The 24633-nt window shown below is 38.6% G+C and overlaps 2 protein-coding genes, 1 long non-coding RNA gene and 1 pseudogene across 3 annotated transcripts in view; 2 read left to right on the top strand and 2 right to left on the bottom strand.

Moving 5' to 3' along the window:
- Arsb (arylsulfatase B) overlaps nt 1–19808 on the top strand; it is a 183912-nt gene extending 164104 nt beyond the window's left edge. The window contains exons 7-8 of the mRNA XM_046427610.2: nt 16400–16522; nt 17671–19808. Of these exons, the coding sequence (XP_046283566.1) occupies nt 16400–16522; nt 17671–17936 (389 nt within the window). The 3' untranslated portion in view covers nt 17937–19808. The remainder of the gene's footprint in view (nt 1–16399; nt 16523–17670) is intronic.
- On the bottom strand, nt 763–2736 carry LOC124081427 (zinc finger protein 639). Its single transcript, XM_046427616.2, has one exon. It carries the CDS (start codon nt 2282–2284, stop codon nt 827–829), a length of 1458 nt encoding a protein of 485 aa, XP_046283572.1. The 5' UTR covers nt 2285–2736; the 3' UTR covers nt 763–826.
- Nucleotides 6573–6694, top strand: LOC124082881 (U2 spliceosomal RNA; annotated as a pseudogene).
- Nucleotides 10062–13042, bottom strand: LOC131423632 (uncharacterized). The gene is made up of 3 exons (XR_009225439.1): nt 12899–13042; nt 11882–11960; nt 10062–10782 (listed from the first exon to the last, which is right to left on the bottom strand). It is a non-coding gene; the product is annotated as an uncharacterized LOC131423632 (long non-coding RNA).
- Nucleotides 19809–24633: the final 4825 nt, after the last annotated feature.

The following is a 24633-nucleotide window of genomic DNA, read 5'->3' as shown; positions in this document are numbered from 1 at the left end:
TCAATGTTAATAGCAGCTCAACTCACAGTAGCTAAACTATGGAACCAACCTAAGTGTACTTCAACATATGAATGGATAAAGAAAATGTGGTATATATACACAGTGGAATATTACTCAGCCTTAAAGAAGAATGAAATTATGGCATTTGCTGGTAAATGGATGGAGCTGGAGAATATTATGCTAAGCAAAATAAGCCAATCCCCCAAAACCAAAGGCCAAATGTTTTCTCTGATATGCAGATGCTAATTCACAATAAGGATGAGGGGGGCTAGGGAAAAATAGAGTTACTTTGGATTAGGCAGAGGGGAGTGAAGGGAGGGGAGGGGGTATGGGGGTAGGAATGAAAGTAGAATGAATCAGACATTATTACCCTATGTACATCTATGACTATACAACTGGTGTGATTCTACATCTTGTATTCTCAGAGAATGAGAATACAAGATATATATATACTTCATATACATATGATATGCCAAAGTGCATTCCATTGTCATGTATAACTAATTAGAAGAAATTTTAAAAAATAGTGACTTCTGCCTAATTTTTTTTTTTTTTTTTTTAGTTTTTTCAGTACATGTTTCTTCTCAATTCATAAAATTGAACCACATGCAAGACACCAAATTACAGTCACCAAGAATGATTAAAACTATATACTACCATGCAATTGAATACCACAATTAAGGTATAATTACATACTGGAAAATGTTACTTGTTAAAAGGCAAATCTCATGTTTTTAAAATTACCCATTTTAACATCTCAAAAAAAAAAAAAGGTTGAATTTATTATTTCACAAAAACATTATGTAAATCAAAATAAAGAGAATAATCAAGTTGTTTCATGGACTGGAAGGTGACTTATTAATTCCCTTTCATTTCCAAACCTCATCAAGCAGTCACTACATTTATGAGGCAAGTCAGCCGAATGCTTGAAATCTAGATGAATTTTAAGATCTTCAATCTGTCCTGTTGAATATTCGCAATATTGACATAAATAAATCCCTTCAGATAGATGTGAATTTAAATGCTTGCAATATTCTAGCATACTTGAAAAGCCTTTCCCACAGTCATCACAAACATGAGGAAATATTTTAGTATGTTCAATAGCAACATGCCTGTTAACATTTGTATGAAGTCTACTCCGAAAACCACATACTTGACACACAAAGAAGTTCTTACATTTGTCAAAGGTAATTTTGCTTAAGAGGCTGTATTGTCCGTGTTCTCCATTGTTATACTTATCGCTTAGTTCTATTAATTTACACGCATGCTCATTTACGACATGGCTATGCAAGTCTTCTGGATCATTTGTTTCATGTTCACAGAACTGACACAAGTACTGTTCATCACAGCTGTGCTCCTGGAAATGCAGGTAGAGTTCGCTGCTTGAGGAGAACTGCACGTCACACTGCTCACACCAATACAGGTGATCACTAAAGTGGGTGTCTGCAATGTGCTGGCTGAGGTTCTCAAAAATTACTGTCCTGTAATCGCAGTATTTACAAATGTAGGGATCTTCTTCGTGTAGTTTGGCATGTTCAATCAGAAGCATATTGGTAGAGAAGCTTTCCTTACATACTCGACACACATTTGAATCGGTACGTTTATGCTTCAGGATCATATGCTGTTTTAAATCAGAAAAATATTTACTATTGAATTCACAAAGTTCACATTTATAGAGGCCACTGCTATTAGCTCTCAGTAAAGGCCATTTCTGCTGAGCAGTCACATTCAAAGCTTGGCTCTTGTCAAGAATTTTACAAAGCTTAGCTGGTGGTTCTTCATCAGTTTGGTCTTGGAGGCTCTCAGAGGAATTGTTTTCTGTCTCTATGTCATAATCCTCAGAAATGGCATGCACTTCTACAGCAATGGGGACATCTTCAGCGGTGTGAACTTCTATAGGACTCTCCTCTTGAGTTTGCTGGTTGATTGATTCGGGTGAATCACACTCTTCATCACAAATTTCTACATCAGCAGATTTTTCTGCAGAAAAGGCAGTGTGGTCTATAATTCTAAGCACAGGACTGGGAACCAGATAGTTCTGATTTCTGTTTCTGGCCTTGATTCCATCTGCAAATTTTGGCAAGTCATTTGATGTCTCGGTATCAGAATCATCATCTTTGTTGTCAAAATATTTTAAGTCTGGCTGTCTCATAGAGCAGACACTGTAACAATGATCAGAAAAAATCCCATTGAATCCATCTGCAATTCTGCTTATTCCAGAGGAATCTGAATAACGAGAAGGGTGTAAAGTCTTCCTTTTTCTTTTTTTAGGATACTCATTCATATCTTTTCAATTTGGTATAATTCTTAATATTTCAGTGAGGAAAAATGAATTACAAAGTTTCCACAGGTGGTAAAAAAAATACCTCAATTTTACTGATGAAGAAACATACTCAGTGAAAGTCAAGTCAACTAAGAAATGGCAAAACCAGAGATGCAAATACATGTCTTCTGATTCCTGGACATTGAATAACTCTAACTGTATGTGGGTACATCTTCATGGCTAAGCACTGCCACCACCAAGTTACATCTTGTTTCCAGTTCTTTCTCGGCCAACAATTGTAAGGAGAGGAAGACCGTCACCTAAAAAAAACGTTTCCCCGGGCCCCAGCCGGCCCAGGCACAGATGAGGTGGCTGCGGCCGAGCGCGGGCAGAGAGGGCCGCAGGCGGCGGGCGACGCCGCTCAGGCCCTCGCGCTCCAGGGCGCTCTGTCAGGACCGGCCCTCTCCCTCCCGCGCGCCCCAAGCCCGGCCGGCTAGGCCCCAGGCCCAGGCTGCGCGGCCGCACTCACCGCCTCCGACTTCTGCCTAATTTACCCAGGAAATAGAATTAAAAGAAAAAAATACTATTGTACTGAAGAGATGATCATTATTGCAAGACATTATTACCTATGCCATATAGATATTGCAGGGATTAAGTAATCGTATTTTATGTTTATGAGCACATAGTTAAGTGCTTATAAGTATTGGCCATTACTAATTAAACATTACTATCTTTAATGTTGATCATGTTGACTGTAGTTTTACAATACAGCAGACGCTATGCTAAGCATATGTGTGCCTTATCCCCCCGACTATTGTGAAACTAATTTATAGAAAGTGAATTGAGGCATGGGAAGTTCATAAAGTTGCCCAAGAGGGCAAAACTGGTAACATTAACTGTTTTAGTCAGGTTCCTTTTTTTTTTTTTTTTTGGCAGCTGTGATCAAAAGACCTGATAAGAACAATTAGAAGAGGGAAAGTTTATTTTAGGGCTCACAATTTCAGAGGTCTCAGTCTATAGATGGCCAACTCCATTCCTTAGGGCTGAAGATGAAGAGAACATCATGGTGGAAGAATGTGGTGGAGGGAAATAGCTCAAGAAATCACACCAGGAAGCAGAGAGAGATGACTCCACTCACCAGGGATAAAATATATACCCCAAAGGCACACCCCCAATGACCCACCTCCTCCAGGTACACCCTACCTGCCTACAACATCACTCAGCTAATCTTTATCAGGGGATTAACACACTGGTCGGGTTAAGGCTGTCATGACCCAATCCTTTTCACCTCTAAACCTTCTTGCATCGTCTCACATGCGCTTTTGGGGAACACCTCACATCTAAACCATAACAGTAACATTTATCACACTCTCTATATTCCGGACTTAGTACCGAACATCTTCAATGCATCATCACGTTTAGTCCATATTATATTGTGAATTACATACTATTATCCTCATTTTACAAATGAGGAAACTGAGGTTTAGGAGGTTCAGCTGGCCTCAAAGTCACACAGCCATTGAGGGAAGGAGCTGAGATTTGAACCCAAGCAGCCTGCTTTGTACTGCTGTGCACCGTGGCCTTCTGGGAGAAGGGGTGGTGGGACCTCACTTGCATCACACAGTCCTTACCTGCACCTTCATGACTGTCCTAGCACTGCTTTCCTCCAGGGTCAGAACAGCAAATCCTCCTAAGTCCCATTCTCTGCCCATGCCCAGCTCATTTCACTTGAGCAGCGTTTCAGAGAGAAGGTGACCTAGACCATCCTGTTTACCCCTGCACCGATGCTGGAGATTTCCCACCTCCCAGCCCAAGCCCTTGCTTCTACCCCTAAAGCCAGAAGATCCCCCTCCCCATGGAAACTTGGCCTTCAGAGCTGAGGAAGCTGTGTTAGAAACATTCCGTATATTGAGCCCAAACGGTATCATGTACCTTAGTCTCTCTCTGTGCCTTCGTTTCCCTCATTTATAGGATGAGGGATGGGTGGATTATAAAGGGATTAAATTAGATGCAAGCTAGGGGCTGAGGTTGTGGCTCAATGGTAGAGCGCTTGCCTAGCACATGTGAGGCACTGGGTTTGACCCTCAGCACCACATAAAAATAAATGAATAAAATAAATGTATGATATCCATCTACAACTAAAAAATATTTTTAAAAAAAATTAGATGCAAAGTGCTTAAAACAATGCCTAGTCCATTATTACATTCGACAAATGTTAGCTGTTATTACTATTATTTTTATTATCACTTCTCCATATTGTTTCTGCTCCTGAAAGTTTTATAGGATGATTCCAGTCCTTTTGAACTCCCCCCTTTCACCATTTTGTCAGCTGCAGCCTGCCCTTATCTCCTTAGATCCAGGACATGGTACTTGTCTTCTTGATGACCTTGTAGGCTTCATCCTGTATCATTCCGTTCTGACCTACATGCATCGTCAAGAACTGCCCTTCCTGGATATTGCTTAGGGACATCAATATCCTCTTCAGAAGCCAAACTGGTTCTTGCTTGCTTTCATATTAGGGTGGATTTAAGTTTCTCTCTTAATTTCTTGCCAAACCATACACACGTGCTATTTTCTTTGGGCATGAAAGCTTCCTATCTTCTCTGCACTTCCTCTTCTTATTTGCAGCAAAAAAAATTTTTAAAGCATTATGTAATTAAAAGCTCCAATGTTTGGTTATACACCAAAATGTTAATAGCAACTAATAAGCTTACAATTTTTTTTTAATTTTCCCATTCATACTTTTCTGTATTTTTCAACATGTGTATAATAGGATCTGTAATTAGAAAAAATAATGTGTTTTATAAAAGTACAATCATAAACTATTCTAGACAATGATTTCCAAAGAGTCAGGAAGATGCCTTATGCAACCTAGAGAGCAGGGTTGCCTTTCATGAAAATCAAGAGTATCCTTAGGCATTCCCCATTTGGTGAATCCATTGCCTATGACTAATCTGTGTCTTTCAAACTACATGTTACCTCAGACACTTCCTTCAAACAAAAATTAGAAAAATACACTATATTTAGTGGACACCACAGATTGTTGCTTACAGATTGAATTGTTCTGTAGCAATAGAGATGAGAACCTGGACCCCTACTGACCAACTCACCATCCCCTCTCAAGATAGCTCTTGAGGTCTGGAACTCTTTCCAGATGTGGAGAGCTGTGTTTTCCACCTCATTCTAGAGACTTGAGCTCCTTCAGATTTTACTCAGATTAGGAGCACTGTAAATTTACTACACAGTATGTAAGATAGGGATATCCTTCATGTACCCTAAAATTTTCTGCTAATATCCTTTTTTCATGTCCCAAATCAATACATATGGCTAATTCATCTTATGACTGAGTATTTCTGTCTGATCAGAAAGTTTTATTATCTCAGAGGTGGCTTTCAGCTCAGAAGAAAAAGAGAAAGATATATTTGTTTATGCTTCTCTCTTAGTTTTTCCATAGTTAGAAACTCCATAGTTTCTGCCCAGAGGTTAACAAACCCAATGGCCCTTTCTTATCCATCCTGCTAATGGATGGAGTGTTTGGTACTTCTAATTTGTGGTCTGAAACCCTCTGCTCTCTTGGCTTCTGTGATGTCCTGTTTAACCAGTTTTCTTCCTCATATTATTTTCTTCTTCTCTACCTCACTTGCTGACAGCTTCTCTTGGCCCCTCAGTGCTCTGTTTCTGGCTTTCTGCTTTGCTTCAGTCAACTAATCCATTCCCAGGGTTTGGTGGTTACTGCATGGTAGGTGGTATTCAAACCAGTGTGTGCCTTCAGTCTCTGAGACAGGGTCCAGTGCTGGATATTTCTACCTTGAGTTTATCCAACTCCTCAAGTCAGGATGCCTAATGCTGGACTCATATTCTCCGCACTATTTCCTGCACCAGCATCTCTATTCTACCAACATCAACAATATTCTAATCTTAGAATTTTAATTATCTTGCATAACCTTTTTATCATGAAATACCTTGGATTGCACTTTCGAAACTTCTCTTAGATCTCTTTGCTCATCACTTCTTGTCATAGAATTTCAGAACAAGATGGTTTATTACCACATAGTTGTTAACCAACAAATATTTCTTAAATTTAGATCTAGTCCAACTCCGTCACAGAAGTTTTAAGTTTGTTCACCTGCTAAGAAAGCAACCCCTCCTCTCTATCATCCCAACTGTCTATTCCATACACTACCAATTTATTAATGAAAACACCGATTTAATAATTCAATATTTCTTATACATAGAGATACAAAATTCTCAACAAAATACTGACATATGGAATCCAGAAATATATAAAAAGGATTATATGTTAGGACCAATTGCTTCTTGGCCTTTTGGCTAAGATCAAGTATAGTATCTGTTCTTATCAGTTTAATATGTCAGGACCAAATAAGATTTACCTAAGGAATGTAAAATTGGTTTAATATCTGAAAATCCTATATGACAAATTATAATAAATAAATAAATTTTTTAAAAAAAGATCTGAAAATCAGTTAATATAATATACCGTATCAATAGAATAAAGGACAAAAACACAAAATAATCTCAATAGTTGCAGAAAAGCCTTTAGACAGAATTCAACACCACTTCATGATAAAAGCACTCAAACTAGAAATAGAAGGAATCCTATTCAACTTGATGAATCCCATCTACAAAAAAACCCTATGATAATATCACATTTATCTGTGAAAGACTGAATGCTTCCCTCCTGAGATCAGGAATGAGACAAGGATATCTGCTCTTGCCATTTGTATCAGCATTATACTGGAGAGTCTAACCAGGAAGTTTAGGCAAGGAAAAGGAAAAAGGACACTCGGTTAGCAGGGACATAAAACTATTAGGATCTTGTATATTAAAAAACCTAGGGTTCAGGTTTGAATGCTTGCCTAGAATGTTCAATGCCTTGGATACAATCCCCAGCACTGGAGAAGAAAAAAGAAAAACCTAATGAATCAACTGAGAAGCTTTTAAAACTAACAAACAAGTTTGGCAAGGTTGCATAATACAAGAGCAATATACAATAATTATTTATATTTCTTTTTTTACTGATTTTATTATTTTTTAAATGCACGACAATATTGGAATGCATTACAATTCTTCTTACAAATCTAGAGCACATTTGTATTTCTATAGAGCAGCAATAAACAAAGCAAACATGAAATTATGAAAAGGGTCACATTTGCAATAGCATCAAAAAAGAAAAATGGTATTTGTGGATATACAAATGACGGTTAGATTTTACACTCTAAATGGATGAATTGTATCCTATGTGAACTAGATCTCAATAAAGCTCTTAGAGAAAATAATCCAATCTTTAAAGAAATTAAATCCCTCTTTTGTTCCCCTGTTGATTAGAAGAAAAAGTGGTAATTCCTACAGCCCAGTATTTAGCACTTTCTTGAGTTTGTTTCACCCATCTATCCAACTATTTACCTTTGCCTCCTGCAACAGCTACATTACTTGTCCTTCAAAGACACTAAATTGTTGGAACTGTGTCTTCCATTCTTCAGTCTAAAATTCCCATCTGTGCATCCAATTTTTATAGTCATTTCTTGCTTCATTAAGCTTTTCTGTGGATTCACCACCCATGTGCCAAGGCATTGGGCTAAGGCTTTGGGTTGCACAAGTGAATCAGGCTTAGAACACACCGTCAATTTTATTACACTAAAAGTGGTGTGTGTTGGCAGATGGCACACAGGTGCACTTTTTAAAATCTTCTAAAGTCCCGTTTCATCAGTTTTTCCTCTGTGCTTCAGCCATTATCAACTTTTTCCTACCGTGATCTTTTAAGATATTTACCATTAGGCCTCGGTCACATTCTGCCTCATATGTAATACCTTATCCCTTCATCTGTAATACTTAGCTTCCTGTTTAATTTTTAAATTGTATAAAGCTCATGTGTATTCATTTTCTGTTGCTGTTATAACAAATCACCACAAACTTAATAGCTCAAATTGACACCAGTGTCATCCGATAGTTCCATGGGCCACATGTCTGACACAGGCCTCCCGGGGCTGACATCAAGGTGTTGGCAGGACAGCATCCCCTTCTGGGCATTTAGTACAGAATCAGTTGACTTGCTTTTTCTCAGCTTCTAACAATGGTCCCATATTACTTAGCTCATGGCCTCCTTCTTCCACTGTCAAAGAGAATAGTGTTCCATCTCTCTGACTCTTCTCCTGCAGCTAAACCTCACTCTTATCATCACAGAAGCAATATTCCTTGCTTCTGTGGACTCAATAAGATTAGGTTGGGCTCACCAGATAATCTAGAATAATCCACATCTCAGAGTCCTTGCCCTTAATCATGTCCCTTTTGTCATGTAAGGTAACACATTCACGGTTCTAGAAAATTAGGGTGTGGACATCTTGGGGGACCCTTATGCTGTCTGCCTCACCCTATCTTAGACTTCTTTGTATTGCGTAAGAATCTCACACCGTATCAATGGATGGATAAAAAAGTACTAACAACAAAAATGACAGCTGAAACTGGGGTAGCTATATAAAGAGATATAAAGAGTGAAAACATTATTAAAAGGGCTTTTATCCCCAAATAATGAAAACAGCAGTCAACCAGAAGTCACACTTCTAAATTTGTAAGAATGTAACAATATAGTCTCAAAATGTGTGAAGCAAAAACAGACAGAACTAACAGAATAAATAAATTCTCAATTGTGGTGACTTTTAACAAAACTCTCTCCGTGACTGATAGAGCAAACAAAAATGCCCATAAAGCTATAAAAGGTTTGAACACCAAAGTGAACACACTTAACTTAAGTGATTTGTAGATCACTGCACTCAACAACTTTGTGTGTCTGTGTGTTTGTGTTTTAAATGAGACTGGAACATCAAAGATTGACCATGTAGTAGACCATTAAGCAAGTGTCAACACACTGTAATGAATTTAAATCAAATACTGCAAATCTAAAATGATTCTAAAATTAAATGTTTATTAAAAAAAGAATAGATATGTCCTGTGATGGTAGTAAAATCAAATCAGAAATTAGTAATAATAACTGGAAAATTCTCAAATATTCATGTTTTCAAATAACTATTTCAAATAATCAGAGTCAAAAAAGAAATCACAATGGAAGTTAGAAAGTGTTTTGAACTGCACTAATGAAAATACATATTTAAAATTGCATGATAAAAAATTAGAAAATAATTGATAGTATTGAATGTATGAATTGAAATTAAAAAGTGCTAAAAATCAATTATTCAAGAATTACAGAAAAGAGCAAATCAAGCCCAAAGAAAATAGAAATAATAAAGATACTCTTCAACTCCATCAATTTATCTGCAAATGCCATAATTTTATTATCTTTTAATGCTGAGTAATATTCCATTGTGTATACTTACCACAATTTCTTTATCCATTCATCTATTGAAGGGCATCTGAGTTGCTTTCACAGTTTAGTAGTTGTGAATTGTGCTGCTATAAACATTGATGTGGCTGCATTACTATAGTATGCTGTTTTTAAGTCTTTATAGTATAAACTGCAGAGTGGGATAACTGGGTCAAATGGTGGTTCTATTCCAAATTTTGTAAGGAATCTCCATACTGCTTTCTAGATTGGTTGTATCAATTTACAGTCCCACCAGCAATGTATGAGTGTGCCTTTTCCCCCACATCCTCGCCAACACTTACTGTTGCCTGTAAAACTGTCATTCTGACTGGAGAGAGATGAAATCTTAGATCTTAGTTTTGATTTGCATTTCTCTAATTACTAGAGATGTTGAACATTTTTTCATGTATTTGTTAATCACTTGTATTTCTTCTTCTGAGAAGTGTCTGTTCAGCTCCTTAGCCCATTTATTAAATTGGGTTGGTGTTTGTTTGTTTGTTTGTTTTTGGTGTTAAGCTTTTTGAGTTCTTTATATATCCTGGAGATTAGTGCTCTGACTTGTGTGTAGCAAAAATTTGCTCCCAAAATGTAGGCTCTTTCTTTAAGTTATTGATTGTTTCTTTGCTGAGAAGAAGCTTTTTAGTTTGAATCCATCCCATTTATTTATTCTTGATTTTATTTCTTGCACTTTAGGAGTTTTATTAAGGAAGTCGGGACCAATCCAACATGATGAAGATTTGGGTCTATGTTTTCTTCTATTAGGCACAAAGTCTCTGGTCAAATTCCTAGGTCCTTGATCCACTTTGAGTTGAGTTTTGTGCAAGGTGAGAGATAGGGGTTTAGTTTCATCTTGCTGCATATGGATTTCCAGTTTCCCAGTACCATTTGTTGAAGAGGCTATCTTTTCTCTGATGTATGTTTTTGGCACCTTTGTCTAGTAGGAGATAACTGTATTTATGTGGGCTTGTCTCTGTGTCTTCTATTCTGTACCATTGTAAGACCCATGTAATTTTTAAAAAATGTTTTTAATCAAAACAGTACTTGTACACAGTGTGACATCAATCACATCAAACATATATTTTCTTTGTGCTGGGAACATTCAGAATCTCTCTAGGGCTGGGGAGTAGCTCGGCGGTAGAGTGCTTGTCTAGCATGTGTGAGGTCCTCGGTTCAATCCCCTGTACTATGGGGAGAAATATCCTGTTTACTAGCTATTTCAAAATAGCCAACCAGTTGTTGCCAACCATAGTTATCCTAGTGTGCTATAGAACATTAAAAGTTTTCCCTTCTATCCAACTGCACCTCTACACCCATTTACCATCCTCTCTCTACCCACCCTCCACACCCTTCCCAGGCTCTGGTCACCACTATTCTGTTCTCTACTTCTTTGAGATCAACTTTTTATTTATTACATATAAGTGAGAGCAGGCAGAATCAATATAATCTTGATTCAAAAACAAGGAACATTGCAAAAAAGGAAACCATAGGCCAATTTTTGCCTTGAGCATAGATGCAAAATTTCTTTACAAAATATGGATAAAGCAACATATAAAAGGAATAAATATCATGGCTAAAAGGGATTTATTCTAGAAATGCAGTGATGGTTTGACATTTAAAACTCAGTCAATATAATTAATTACATTAAAGTATAAAAGAATACATTCTCATGTAGAAAAGGCATATGCTGAACCTTAACACCCATTTATAATTTAGGGAAAAAATTACTAAATGGAAATAGAAAAGATCACCTTTAATCTCATAAAATGTATCTACAAAAATTTTATATTGAGATCATACTTACTAGTGAAATATTAAAAACTTTCCCCGAAATCAGAAATGAGTCATAAAGTCCTACTATCACTACTTTCATTCAGAATTGTGCTAGAGATTTTTTTCCAGTATCATAAGGTAAGAAAAAAGAATAAAAGATGGGAAGTTAATCTATAGGAAGTATTTTCATGTGACGTGATAGCATGCATAGAAAATCCAAAGAATCTATAAAATTTGGGATTAGAAAATCCAAAAAAATCTATGATCTATAATTGAGAAATAAATTTAGCAAAGTCACTGTAAATAAGATTTTAAAAAGCCAATTTTAAATAGCAAACATTTAGAATAGTAGTATCAAATTATATCAACCTATTATGAATAAACCTAACGAAAGTGTGACTCCAGACAAAAAAATCATAAAACATAATTAAGAGAAAAGTTTTTAAACGCCACGTAAATGTCAGGCTTCACTAGTTTCATTAATTGTAAAACTCAATGTTTGAAATACTCACCCCCACAATTGATCCCTAGAGTCAGTACCATCCTGATCAATATCCCAGCAGGCCGTTTGTGAAACTTGACAAGCTGATCCTAAAATTTACATTGAAAGTATTAAAGGCCCAAAATGATGAAATCAAATCTTGATGAACAACAGACTTGGGGGACATATGCCAATAGCTGGAAAAACTTGCTGTCATTCAACAGTAAATAAGACTGTGGCATTAGCACAAGGACAGACAACAGCCCAGCTGTTCGGGATGGAGACTCCAGAATTGTGCCCTCCGGTGCAGGAACCACTCACCACATGTGACAACTAAAATTAACTAACATTAACTCAAATCAAGTGTTTAGTTCCGTTCTGGGGATGTGGCTCAAGCGGTAGTGCGCTTGCCTGGCATGCGTGCGGCCCGGGTTCGATTCTCAGCACCACATACAAACAAAGATGTTGTGTCTGCCGAAAACTAAAAAAAAAAATAAATATTAAAAAAAAGTTTCTCTCTCTCTCTCTCTCTCTCTCTCTCTCTCTCTCTCTCTCTAAAAAAAAAAAAAAAAAAAAAAAGTGTTGAGTTCCTTGGTCGCAGCAGCCACATTACATATGCTCATGGCCACACGGGGCCAGTGCCTGAAATACAGGCAGCCTGAGTTCAGAACATTTCCATCATCATGGAAAGTTCTACTGGATAGTGGGACTCCACAGACATTCCATGTTCATCACTCTGTGTCGAAATATTGTTTTTGACAAAGATGCCACTGTAGTTGACTGGGAAAAGAACAGTCTTTGCAATAAATGGTATTTGGTCAGTGGAGAACTGAGGAGAGTAGAATTCTCGTATATTGGAATAATATATAGCAATAAAAATGATGAGGTACTGGGAATAGCTGGATCCCAGCAATGTAGATGAACTCACTGACATTATGTGGATCCAAAAGCAGCCAGAAATCAGAGTAACGTATTATATAGTTCCAGTCATGTTAAGTTCAAAAGCAGGCAGAATGCCTCTCCTAGTTAAAATCAGGACAGCAGTTACCTTGGGAAGAGGAGGGAGTACCAAGGCTGCTGGCAGGGCCTTGAAGTCCCAACAAAGCACTGTGCCTTGAGTGGCTGATGTTTTCAGGGGACGGTTTCCTGTTCATCAAGCTGCATGCCTGTTATTTGTGTACTTTCTCTATGGGTGTTATAAAAAAAAATTGTTTTCTAGAAACCTGTAGGATGACACAGAAAAAAAATAATTTCATTGATTAAACAAAAAATAAAAGATGACATTTACCTCTAAAATTTTTAGATAAACAACAGTTTTTAAGTCTGAACATATCAGATATAGGATGTGGACAAATGGGAAATTGCCAATAGGAGAGCTGACTTGTATACATTGTAAAGTTGGGAATGTGTGTACCTTGCAACTGGACGGTTTTAGTTCTAGACACAGACCCTAGAGAAACTTCAGCACCTGTGCACAAGGGGATGTGGACAAGTATTCACTGCAGGATAGCTAATAATAATAAATAATTACAATAGTTAAAACAACCTGAGAGCTGGGGTTGTGGCTCAGTGGTAGAGCACTTGCCTAGCATGTGTGAGGCTCTGGGTTCAATTCTCAGAAGCCCATTCTGTAAATAAATAAATAAATAAAATAACAATATTGTATCCAACTACAATTAAAAATATTTTTTTAAAAAAACCTGAATGCTCATCAATAGGGTAATAGAAAAATATGCTATGTTTATATAGTGAAGTATTGAAGAGGAATATACGCATGTACATAAGAGAAATATATGTATGTACAGTGAATGAGAACGTTGCAGAATATGTATAACACGTACATTTTTAAACTCTGAAACAGTACTGTATACTATTCCTCAGCACATAGTCTTGCTACCACATTTTACAGTGACTGAGCAGACACTGGAGTCAGGACAGCAGCAGCCTATGGAGGAGTGTGGGTGAGGGACTGGGATTGAGGAGGGGGTTAAAGGAGTCTCAACTTCATATTTGTTGCCCAGTTTTTTAATTTAAAAAATTAAAAAGCAGGACTAGGGATGTAACTCAGTGGTAGAGCGCTTGCCTAGGGGCCCTCACTTTGATCCCCAGTATCCCTCCCAGATTAAATTAGATTAAAATTTTTTAAATAAAGTAAGCAAATATAGCAAAAATGCTATCTGTTCCTCCTGGGTTATATTATTCTTTATCATTTTCTCTTTGTTTCATTTCTCAAGATGAAAAACACAAAACTGAGATAATAGTGTCTTTCATTGTTTAGTCTTAGCCTTATTTATTGTTTGGGTGTTTTATGTTCCTGTTGGTGTTAAGAGAAAAAAATGTATATAAATGTAAGTATGATTGAGATGGCTGTTTCCCTTTTCTTGTTGTTTATGTTCACAAAGCATGCTTGTTTTATTTAACATTCTTGGATATCAAAACGTGGCTTTCATTCAAACGTGTGAGGAATAAGGCATGAGGGCTCCCAGTTGTACCACAGTCTGTGTCCCGAGAACCCACTTCCTGTGATAGACAGCCTCACACACTTCCACCACCAGAAGCATCTGTTTGTGTTGGAGCCAAAATATTCACAAACAGAGAAGAAAGAAGTCAAAAAAGATTTTCCTCTTTGGTGCTACAGATTTATTTCTGTGCAATGACTTAAGAATGAAGCTCTGAAACCACCAGTGGTTTACTGGATCAGTCTCTGTATGTGTCCACAGGGTCAATTTCAAAGGCTGACAAAGAACGGGTCTTCTGCCTCTTCCACTGCTAGCTTTCCTTCCTGCATCAAACTTGCATTAAAACCCTGGGGAGCAATAAAATCCTGCTTTGGGGTGAACTGGGGCACTCTCAAAGTCTTTTTTTTTAATTTGTGATGGGGTCTCACTTGGTTGTCCAGGCTCATCTTGAACCCCTGGGCTCAGGCGATCTTCCTGCCTCAGCCTCCCAGGTGCTAGGACTACAGGTGCTCACACAGTGCACCCAGCTTCTCAAAATGTTTTATAAAAGGAAGATAGATGGCTAGTTTCACCACCATGTGGAAACTGCACTTTTATAGACATACCACACACTGTGGCAATTAGTTATTGGGCTGGTAATTCAGCAACCTTCCAAAGTGCTCCCAAGACAATTGCTGTGACCATATTTGAAAAGTTAACAGAGGAATGGTAACTGAAAACAGACTAAATATTATGCAGCTAGGTTCTGAGTTGAGGCTTTGAAATATGCTGACATAGGAATAAAGTGAACCTCCATCCCTTACCTTCATAGATCCACCAGGGTCTTTAACTAGAGTTGAACTCCCACAGCTCCTTATACCCTTTTCCCCAAGGGCAGGTGAAGGACGGAGTTAGCCAAAGAAGGAACTGAGCATGCTCAACCTAGACCCTTTTTGTATGTCTAAGTCTAACTGCATCTCCTAGATATATATAAGCTTTCTTCTCTGCTCTTTGTACTCCCGGGAGTCGAGTGGTTGTCCAGCAAGATCAATGGTGCTAGCCAGGCATGATGGCATACACCTGTAATCACAGCTGCTTTGGAGGCTGAGGCAAGAGGATTGCAAGTTCAAAGCCAACCTCAGTAAAAGTGTGGCGCTAAGCAACTCAGTGAGAGCTTGTCTCTAAATAAAATACAAAATAGGCTGGGGATGTGGCTCTGTGGTCAAGAGCCCCTGAGTTCAGAAAAGATTAATGGTGGTGACGAGGTCTTTCTAAGTCAAGGGTCAGTTATTAGCAAGGTTTCTCTGGCATGGATCTGAGGCTATGTTCTCTCCAATTGACTTTATCAGTAACAAAAGCATTATTTTTAGCCCCATCTGTCTTGCCTCTGCCTATTAATTGGTTCCAAACTCAAGAGGGAGTAGATATTAGTCATTGCTTCTCCTCAGAAGCATGACAATTAATTACTACAAGACCTCAAAATGATAAATTAATGTATTGCGTGATACCAACCAATAATTTGTATACCAAATTTATTCTTATACCCATAGTTATTCTGTCTGAACAGTTAACTGAACATTGCTCACTTACTTTTAGATTGCGTAAGTGTTGTTTTAAAAGAAATATATATATGTTATTTTCATGGTGTGCTTAAATTCTCCTGCCTTGAAATAGACTGCATTAACATATGCATTTTAGAATTTATTACACTATCTACATAGATATAAGTATCTACCGAAAATGTATTTAATTTGTACATTTAAGAGGAAAAAAAACACCAAGATTCAAAAAAGCAACTCACTGTGCTGTAACACAACACTGTTCTGCAATGGCCAGCTGCACATTGGCAGAACGTAGTGATTTTAAGGATGAATTAGTATTCTAATCTCTTTGGGATTTCCTTTATATTTGTGGTGGTTTATGACTGACATTTAATGTAACTATAGCTTTCTGTTTATATTTAATAAAAGATTCATTTCTGTGGTGGTACACACATTTGCACTCCACTGGTGAATAAAAGCTACTGTTCAGCAAGAAGGATATAAGATGCTGATTTATAATGACATGTTCCAATAACAGCAATCTAACTCTTCCAAACTGTTTCTTCTCAGGTCCTGGAAGCAGCATGGCTCCGGCAAAGGATGATTCTTCTCTTCCCGAGTATTCAGCCTTTAACACATCTGTCCATGCTGCCATTAGACTGGGAAATTGGAAACTGCTCACAGGCTTCCCAGGTAGGATGCTTAGCTTAGCCCAGGTCCCTTCCTGCAGTGAACAGGGCAGGGCTATGTCCTCTGGGTAGTACCGTATCTCCAGTCTCACTGAATCTTGGGATTGTATTCCCTTGGCCATTTCTCTGGGAAGGGAGGACTTTATCGCTCTCATTCTAGCCACTTCCCATCTCCTCCTACTTGGCTCCTCAAGGCTCTAGGACCCACCACTCCTCTCACTTTGCTGAGATACCTGAAACATTAACTCATTATTCAGATCTTCTGTGGTCCTCCTGATATGTGCCATAAGAAGACAAGGAATTAGTCAAGGTTTTCTTGTCCCACTCTAAAGACTGTTCCCAATTACACGGCTTCCATTGTTACCATGGACCAAGTCAGCTTCCCCACCACAACATCAAGGAAAATGTACTGAAGTAACTCCTGCATTTTGCAAAACTTATCTCTGGGGCTACTAAATCAGGAGCTAATGAGGAGGAATGGTTGAGATTGTTCCCTCCCCACCCCACCCTCACCCTGCAATTGAGAATTAACTATAGCAGGAGTGAAAGGAAGAAATTCCATTCAAATGCTTCATGGAAAATATGGATTTCAGGTATGTGTGGCTTTGCATCTAGCTAGCAGAGAATCTCTGAGAGCTAGATCAACCAATGGTGTAGCTGGGGAAGGAGGCAGTTTCGGTTTCCCTGATGGTATTCTCTAACATATTTTACAGGGACATTTTGTAAATGGTAGTAAGATGGCTAAGGCTGTGATGCAGTTAAACAGTGCTTATAATGGGGAGGGGGTGTTCTTGGTATTTGCAGCTAGGTAGATCATTTGGAACTGTCCTGTGGAGTGTAGAACATTCTAGCATCACTGGCCCATGTCCAGTAGACACCAAGAGCACCGTCACCCCCCAATCATGTGACAACTAAAAATTCCCCCTCACAAATGTGCACACATTTCTAGATGTCCCTGGTAAAAAAGCAGCAAGACATGTCTCACTAAAGCACCAAATCAGATTCTGAAATGAATCTAGAGATAGCACCAAGCACCACATCTTTTTCAGATATCCACACCCACAAGCCAGTACAGCCTTGTCCCCAGAGTTTCCCCAAGATTAGCAGTTGCCTACAGTGCTTCCCCAGTAAATGATTTTGTTTCTTTGCCAGGCTGTGGTGCGTGGATCCCACCACCAACTCAACACAACGTTTCTGAAATACCCTCATCGGACCCACCAAGCAAGACCCTCTGGCTCTTTGATATTGATCGGGACCCGGAAGAAAGACATGACCTGTCCAAAGAACATCCCCACGTGGTCAAGAATCTCCTTTCCCGCCTTCATTTCTACCAGAAGCACTCAGTGCCTGTACATTTCCCAGCGGAAGACCCCCGCTGTGATCCCAAGGGCACTGGCGCATGGGGCCCCTGGATGTAGGATGTCGGGAGGTTGGAATGCATTTCTCTTGCAACCTGGACCTCAGTTCTTGAATCATGCAGCCTCTTGTCCCACTTGTCCTCCCACTCCAGGTTCACCTGGCCCTTCTAGTGCTCTAAACCACACCACGGAGTCCAGTATCAACCCTAGTGCATTTAAGAAGCTGATAAAATCTGGAATGCTCCTGCCATGGGCTGGAGCTTGTGTCTGCAAGCAGGGGTGGCTGGGTTCATCTGCTCTTGCTAAGCTCCGGGACAGCTGGGAACTTGACATGGGAAGTTCTCATTGAATCCTAGAAGCTGGAGCAGCTGGCTCTTGTTGCCTAGCAAGTCAGACAGTAGATTTCCCTCTGCCAATAACCAGTTTTATTGGAGTGACTCACATTTCTTATAACGAATGAAGGGAGCAGACAAATTGTTAATGGTTCTTTTGGCCGGGAGTTCTGTCTGTCTGTGAGAGATCTTGCTCAGGCCTTCCATGAGAATGACCCCCGTCGGCTCACCCCTCAATTACTCATCTTATCACCAGCATAAGGCCCACTTCACTAAGGTCAACACAGCAAAATACCAACACCTTGGTTTTGGTTTTTACAATAAAGAAATTTTTTTAATACTATATTTTTCCCCAGCCATTGCTCATTCTGTCTAGACTTCCTGTCACCTCCAACTGTGACTCTTTACCTGCCATTCCTTTTGACTTCAGTGTCCTGTGGGAAGGCCACTTTACCACTCCACTCTGAGCACTCCTGAGTTTTGGAGCAATGCTGAGCCTTGCCTTCCCTTTTTCCTATAATACTAAAGCCAGAGCCCTGCTCAGAGAAGGTGGCCAGGTTGCTCTGTGGTCATGCCCAAGGGGGACCCAGGAGAGGGCCAGGTGGAAGATGCATGGGTCCATGGCATCTGTCTGCCAAGGTTTCTCCTTGAGTTGCATGGAGGTCATCATCAATATTGTGGTTTTAACTCCTGATATATAACAAGTTGCACTGCTATTCCTGAGGAGAGACTTGTAATACTATCTTACTCTATAATATATCGAAGTAAGACTATTGGAAGGATATGGTGCTAGAACTAATGACATTTATTTTCTTTACCCAACACCTGGGTTGGCAAACACCTGGCCAAAATGTCCCTAGTCACCCCAAAGCCTGTGGCAGATAGCATGAACTAACTGAGCCTGAATGTTACTCCTGCATCCTTCCAGTCCCAGGGTTGCAGGTAGCCATTAGTATTCTAAGATTGGAGGTCACCACTATTTGACACTTGTTTGTTCTCCCTATTGTACCCTCAAAAGCTATCCCCAGTTTTAGTTCCTTGTTTGCTGTGTATACTGAGGATGTTCTATAGTCAAAGAATTTAAAGAATTTTAAGGAGTACTTTTAAAAATCTATCATTTGAGATTTTATTTTATCCAGGATATAACAAAGTCTCATTAGATTTTCTGATTCTATACAAGGAGATGAAAAGGTTCATGTCATTATTAGTGTATTAATGTTACTTCTTTCCAAATTTGCTTACCTTTAAAGAAGATTTTGTTCATTTGTGAGCTTGTTTTTCTTTGTTACTACATGAGTCTTCCAGATTTGAGGGACAAAATAAAAATAATCATTTTAAATTAAATGATTTAAAATAAGTCAGCTGTGGATATGGGGCTCCTATTGGGATGATGAAAAAGTTCTGCATTGGGGTAGCAATGACAGCAGCACAACATCATGAACCCCCTCAATGCCACTGAATTGTATACTTCAACATGGTGAAAAAGGCAAATTTGATGTTATGAAGACCTTATCACGATTTTTTAAACTTGCCAATTTTATAGTTCATGAATTATACCTCAATAAATCTGTTACATAAATAAATAAATACATGAAAATTATCACAGTGAAAAAAAAATGTGTCATACTTTGCCCTAAGATTATACACTATAAAGTAAGGTGTTGGAGAGAGGTCAAAGAAGAGGTGGAGCAAAAACAAAGCACTAATGGAGAGTATCACCCTGACCATCAATTGCCCTTATGATCACCAAGGACAGGTAGATGCAAACAGCTGTGTAACAAATTGTCCCCAAATTTAGCAGCTTAAAATAAAACACTTTTATTTTTTTATACATAAGATGAGGGTCAGAAATCTGGAAGTAGATAAGCAGGGTGGTTGTGACTCCTGGTATTTTTGACTCAGTAGTCAAGCAGTTGAGCAGGGCTGTGGTCATCTGAACGCTTGGGTGGAGTTGAAGGCTTTACTTCTGAGATGACTCACCAAGGTCTTGGCTTCAGGCCTCAGTCCCTTGATACATGGGCATCACCGTAGGCTGCTTAAAGGTCCTCAGATGGGCAGATTATTTCTAGCAGAGCAGGGAATGTGGAGAGAGAGAGCAAGCAGGGGGCTAGAATGCGTTTTATGACCTGGTCTCCACAGTCGTATACAGCCCTTGCTGTTGGGATGTGGTAGGACCCTTAGTAGGTAGAGCCTGGTGCAAGAAAGTTAGATTATAGGAGGCACGCCTGGAGAAGAATTCTGGAACACTGGTCCCATGACTTCCTCTCTTTTGCTTCCTGGCCACTGTGAGGTAGGGGCGTCTGACACACTTCATGATGTGCGGCCTTGACACAAGACCCAAAACAGTGGGCCAGCAACCGTGGACTGAAACCTCTAAAACAGTGAGACAAAATAAATGTTTCCTCTTTATAAGTTGATTTGTCTCATGTATTTCTTTCAGTGACAGAAAACATGACTAACGTATAATTAAAAAATACTATTTTTTTGTTTTTGATTTTTTGAGTGTTTGCTATATACCAGTCAGTGTACTGAGTTGAGAGGATTAAAAATAACCAGAGGTGATGTTTGTAAAGATCATTCCTTTTTTTTTTTCCCCAGTATTGGAGATTGGACTCAGGACCTTGCTGATGTTGTACAAGTGCTTTACTACTGAGCTAAATCTCCATCCCCTATTCAATCTTAATTATAGGAGGATTACTTTGTTTTCATCTCTTCCATTTTTTCAATATCCAGTCTTTATCCAAACATAAATTATTTAAATTAAGAAAATAAAAAAGGAAGAATTATTTTAGGTCTTTTGACAAGGCACATTGGACAACTAACAAGTGTCCATCAACAGGAAAATGGGATATATAATAGTGGAACACTTTTCAGTTGTAAAAAGGAACTGAGCTCAGGAGGCTGAGGCAGGAGGATCCAAAGTTTGAGGCCAGACTACAACTTACTGAGACCCTGTCTCAAAATAAATAAATAAAATTACATATAAGAGGTTGTGAGGGGAATGGGAAAATAAACAAGGAGAGATATGAATTACAGTGGATGGGGTAGAGAGAGAAGATGGGAGGGGAGGGAGGGGGGATGGTAGAGGATAGGAAAGGTAGCAGAATACAACAGTTACTAATAGGGCATTATGTAAAAATGTGGATGTGTAACCGATGTGATTCTGCAATCTGTATTTGGGGTAAAATTGGGAGTTCATAACCAACTTGAATCTAATGTATGAAATATGATATGTGAAGAGCTTTATAATGTTTTGAACAACCAATAAAAAAAAATTAAAAAAAAAAAAAAAAAGAATCCAGAATCACTGGAAAAAAAAAAAAAAAAAAAAAAAAAAATAAATAAATAAATAAATAAATAAATAAATAAATAGAAAGGGTTGGGGATGCTGGTCAGTGGTAGCACACCTCTGGGTTCAATCACCAGTGCTACAAAAACAAAAATAAGAAAGAATGGAATTCTAATACACTTTACAATATAAATTAACTTTGAAAACATCAAACATGAATATGGCCAATGCCACTAAATTGGTTGCAGTGGCAAATTCTATGTTATCTGTGCATATCTTATCTCAATATAAAAGCAAACACATGGTGGGGGGAGTGCATCAAGAAATTCTGAATTGGGAGAGAAGAGAGCATCAGAAGAAAAAGTAGCTGGGCTGAAGGGCTGTAGCCTATGTTACGGAAAGTAGCTGCACTTTAATTTCTGATATAGATTGGACTTCCAGGTAAGACAAAAACTAATCAATGGTGATGGAAGTCAGCATATTTGTTTCCTTTGTGGGAGGGGAGATTGGCAGAGGAGGAGCCAATAACCTTTTGAGGTTCAGAACATCTTACCCTGGTTGATCTCTACATGGGTGTATGCTTATGTCGAAATTTGTTGAGACATATTCTTGTTACTTACTCTACAGTTTATATCACATATGAAATTTAAAAGTACTTTTAAATAAAAACAAAAAATAAAAACACCTGCCCTTCGAGCAAAATGAATGCTACAATATTTATCTTTTTGTTTTGACAACCAAAATGGGCTTATAAACACAACTGTTTGTAAATAAACATTTTCAGTGCTTCAGGGAATTCATTATTTGAAGAAACCTTTTTGAGAATCCATTGGTAAACACAAGTTTAGGTCTTGTATTTGCAAAGCCTAAATGCATGGATTTAGATTTCCTAAGTTGAGCCTTCACTGTTCAGGTTTTCCTGATGGGTTCACATGCATATGTGAGGGTCTGGCAGAGGAGGATCAGAGACCAGGCAAGCCATACCAACATATCTGGAGGTGGAGCCTCGCTGCCCAAGTTGTTTTCAAAAGTGATTCACATTGCAGAATGTATTAGAATGTCATGCCCTCTTATGGCTAAAAAAAATTCCAGTATAAAATAGTATAATGCTAGTATAAAAAATATTTTATATAAATAAACATAATGTATAAATATTGTGATATTTTATAATATATATTATATATTTTACATATTGCATATCATATGTAATATATATTATATATAATATGTGTTTATATATAAAATAATATATTCTAGTATAAAAAAATATTCCAGTATGCCATGTTTTGTATATCCATTTATCTGTTGATGTGCACTTGAGTTATTTCTCTGATGTGCCTTATAAAAAGATATTACAATCTAATTCTTTACTGTAATGCTCTTTCCAGCCTGATGTAAGAATCTTCTGGCCAATATATCGACTAAGTATATTAAAATTGTTCTTATCCTCTGCAGTGATCACTTGAACTTTAAAATCCATTTTTTTTTTTTTTTGTCCAAGTAGAGAATAGCCATGGTTTGTAGATTGGTTCATTTTTAGGATGTTGAAAAGCCAGTCTGTTCACCCTGACCATCACCCTTATGATCACTAAGGACGGTAGGTGCAAACAGTCTAGAAGCAGTCACCACCTGCCTTTCACCTTTGCCCTGTTGCCATGGGAGACACTCACCTGAATGGCACCTCCCTGGGGCCCATTTAGAAAACTAGAGACATTTCATTCTTAAAGTAATTCACAAGAGGAACCAATCATTGGTTTCCAGATAGTTCATAACCTTTATTACTTTTCTAACAAAGGCGTTAATACAATATCACTGTAACAATTTTTTTTAAAAACAGAAAACATACAACAAAAAATTAATCCATAAACTACTACCTACAGACAGCTCCATTGACCTTTGACACCTCTCTGTAAGAGAGCAATCAAGTGGTGCCTTCCTAAGTTTGTCTTTGTGCCCAGATGAGTTCTCACTAGAGATTTAAGATGGTAGATAAATAAAGTGTCACCTCTTCAGGAAATCCTGATTTTAATCTTATTAATGAAGTACAGATGTTCCTAATATATTTACTCCCCAGGTCTGGGGGTTAACACACACACTCCACCACCTGCTTGCTTTCCTCCATGAGCCTCCAGAGGGCGTCTGGCCACAGAGGGGCCAGTGTGATCAGTCAAGCCAGCCAGCCAGGGGTCTGGCCTCTAGTTCAGATCAGAGTCTAACAGAGTCCAGCAGAGGAGGAAAACACACACCTTCCTTCCTCAGGTAAACAGGTAAGTAATTTACTGAGTTTTTGTTTAATTCAATGAATCAAAACTTAAATTTGCTGTTTGTAGGTAATATGCATTGGAGGTGAAGATGGGATACAGATGCCAGGCATGGTATACCTCCCCAAAACAGAGGAAGAGGGTGCATCAGAGGAGACCCTGCTCCTAGGATGCTCACCAACCATGGAGCTCAAAGGTCAGGGGGCAGATAGGAGAAGGTCCCAGGACAGGGCCTGAAAGAGGAAGGGCTTTGTGGAAGGGCTCTCAAGTTGGACATATATTGCTTCCAGCCTAGTAAGAAAATTCACATTTTTTTTTTTTAACATCCTGAGCACAGTGAGTTCTTGTTACAGAAATCCTTTCTAAAGTGAAAACCTTTGATTAGAGCAAGCTTTGAATCTGTGAGGGAAGTTGCTGGTGGGATTTTAACAGGTTATTCTTTGGTTCCCATAGAACATCTGGGTTTCTCGGTTCTTAGGCCACAGCTTGAGTGAAAGTGTTTAGGTTTATGACATAGGACTGATGGAAATATGTGTCCCGCCCCCACTACGAGGATTCAGGACTCCTGGACACGGAGAAGGGCCTTTCTCAGTGAGGCCTGCAGTGCACTATATCTGAGGTCCAGTGGGAATCCTGCCCTACCGAAAAAGCCACTGAAGCTCACAGGGCTGGAGGAACCCCAGTAATCACCTCAGCCTCACAGGACATTCTAGGTCACTCACAAAGGCCCTTTCACTGCTGGAAGTCAACATGGGACTTATCCTTACATTCTTCACTAGAATAAGTACTCCAAAGCCACGCTGTTTAAGATTGCCATAATGAAGGGAAAACAGTATCATTGGTAATCATAAAAATGCAGGCAATGAATAAAAATT

Source organism: Marmota monax, unplaced genomic scaffold, assembly GCF_021218885.2.
Source record: "Marmota monax isolate L192 unplaced genomic scaffold, Marmota_monax_Labrador192_F-V1.1 WCK01_AAM20220418_F8-fsc00018, whole genome shotgun sequence".
In the NCBI taxonomy this organism is placed as follows: domain Eukaryota; kingdom Metazoa; phylum Chordata; class Mammalia; order Rodentia; family Sciuridae; genus Marmota; species Marmota monax.
The sequence above is the reverse complement of the archived record's forward strand: the minus strand, read 5'-3'. Positions and strand labels throughout refer to the sequence as shown.

Bases quoted from the DNA above. Each gene is read 5' to 3' on its own strand.
- LOC124081427 (XM_046427616.2), bottom strand. From the start codon at position 2,284: ATGAATGAGTATCCTAAAAAAAGAAAAAGGAAGACTTTACACCCTTCT.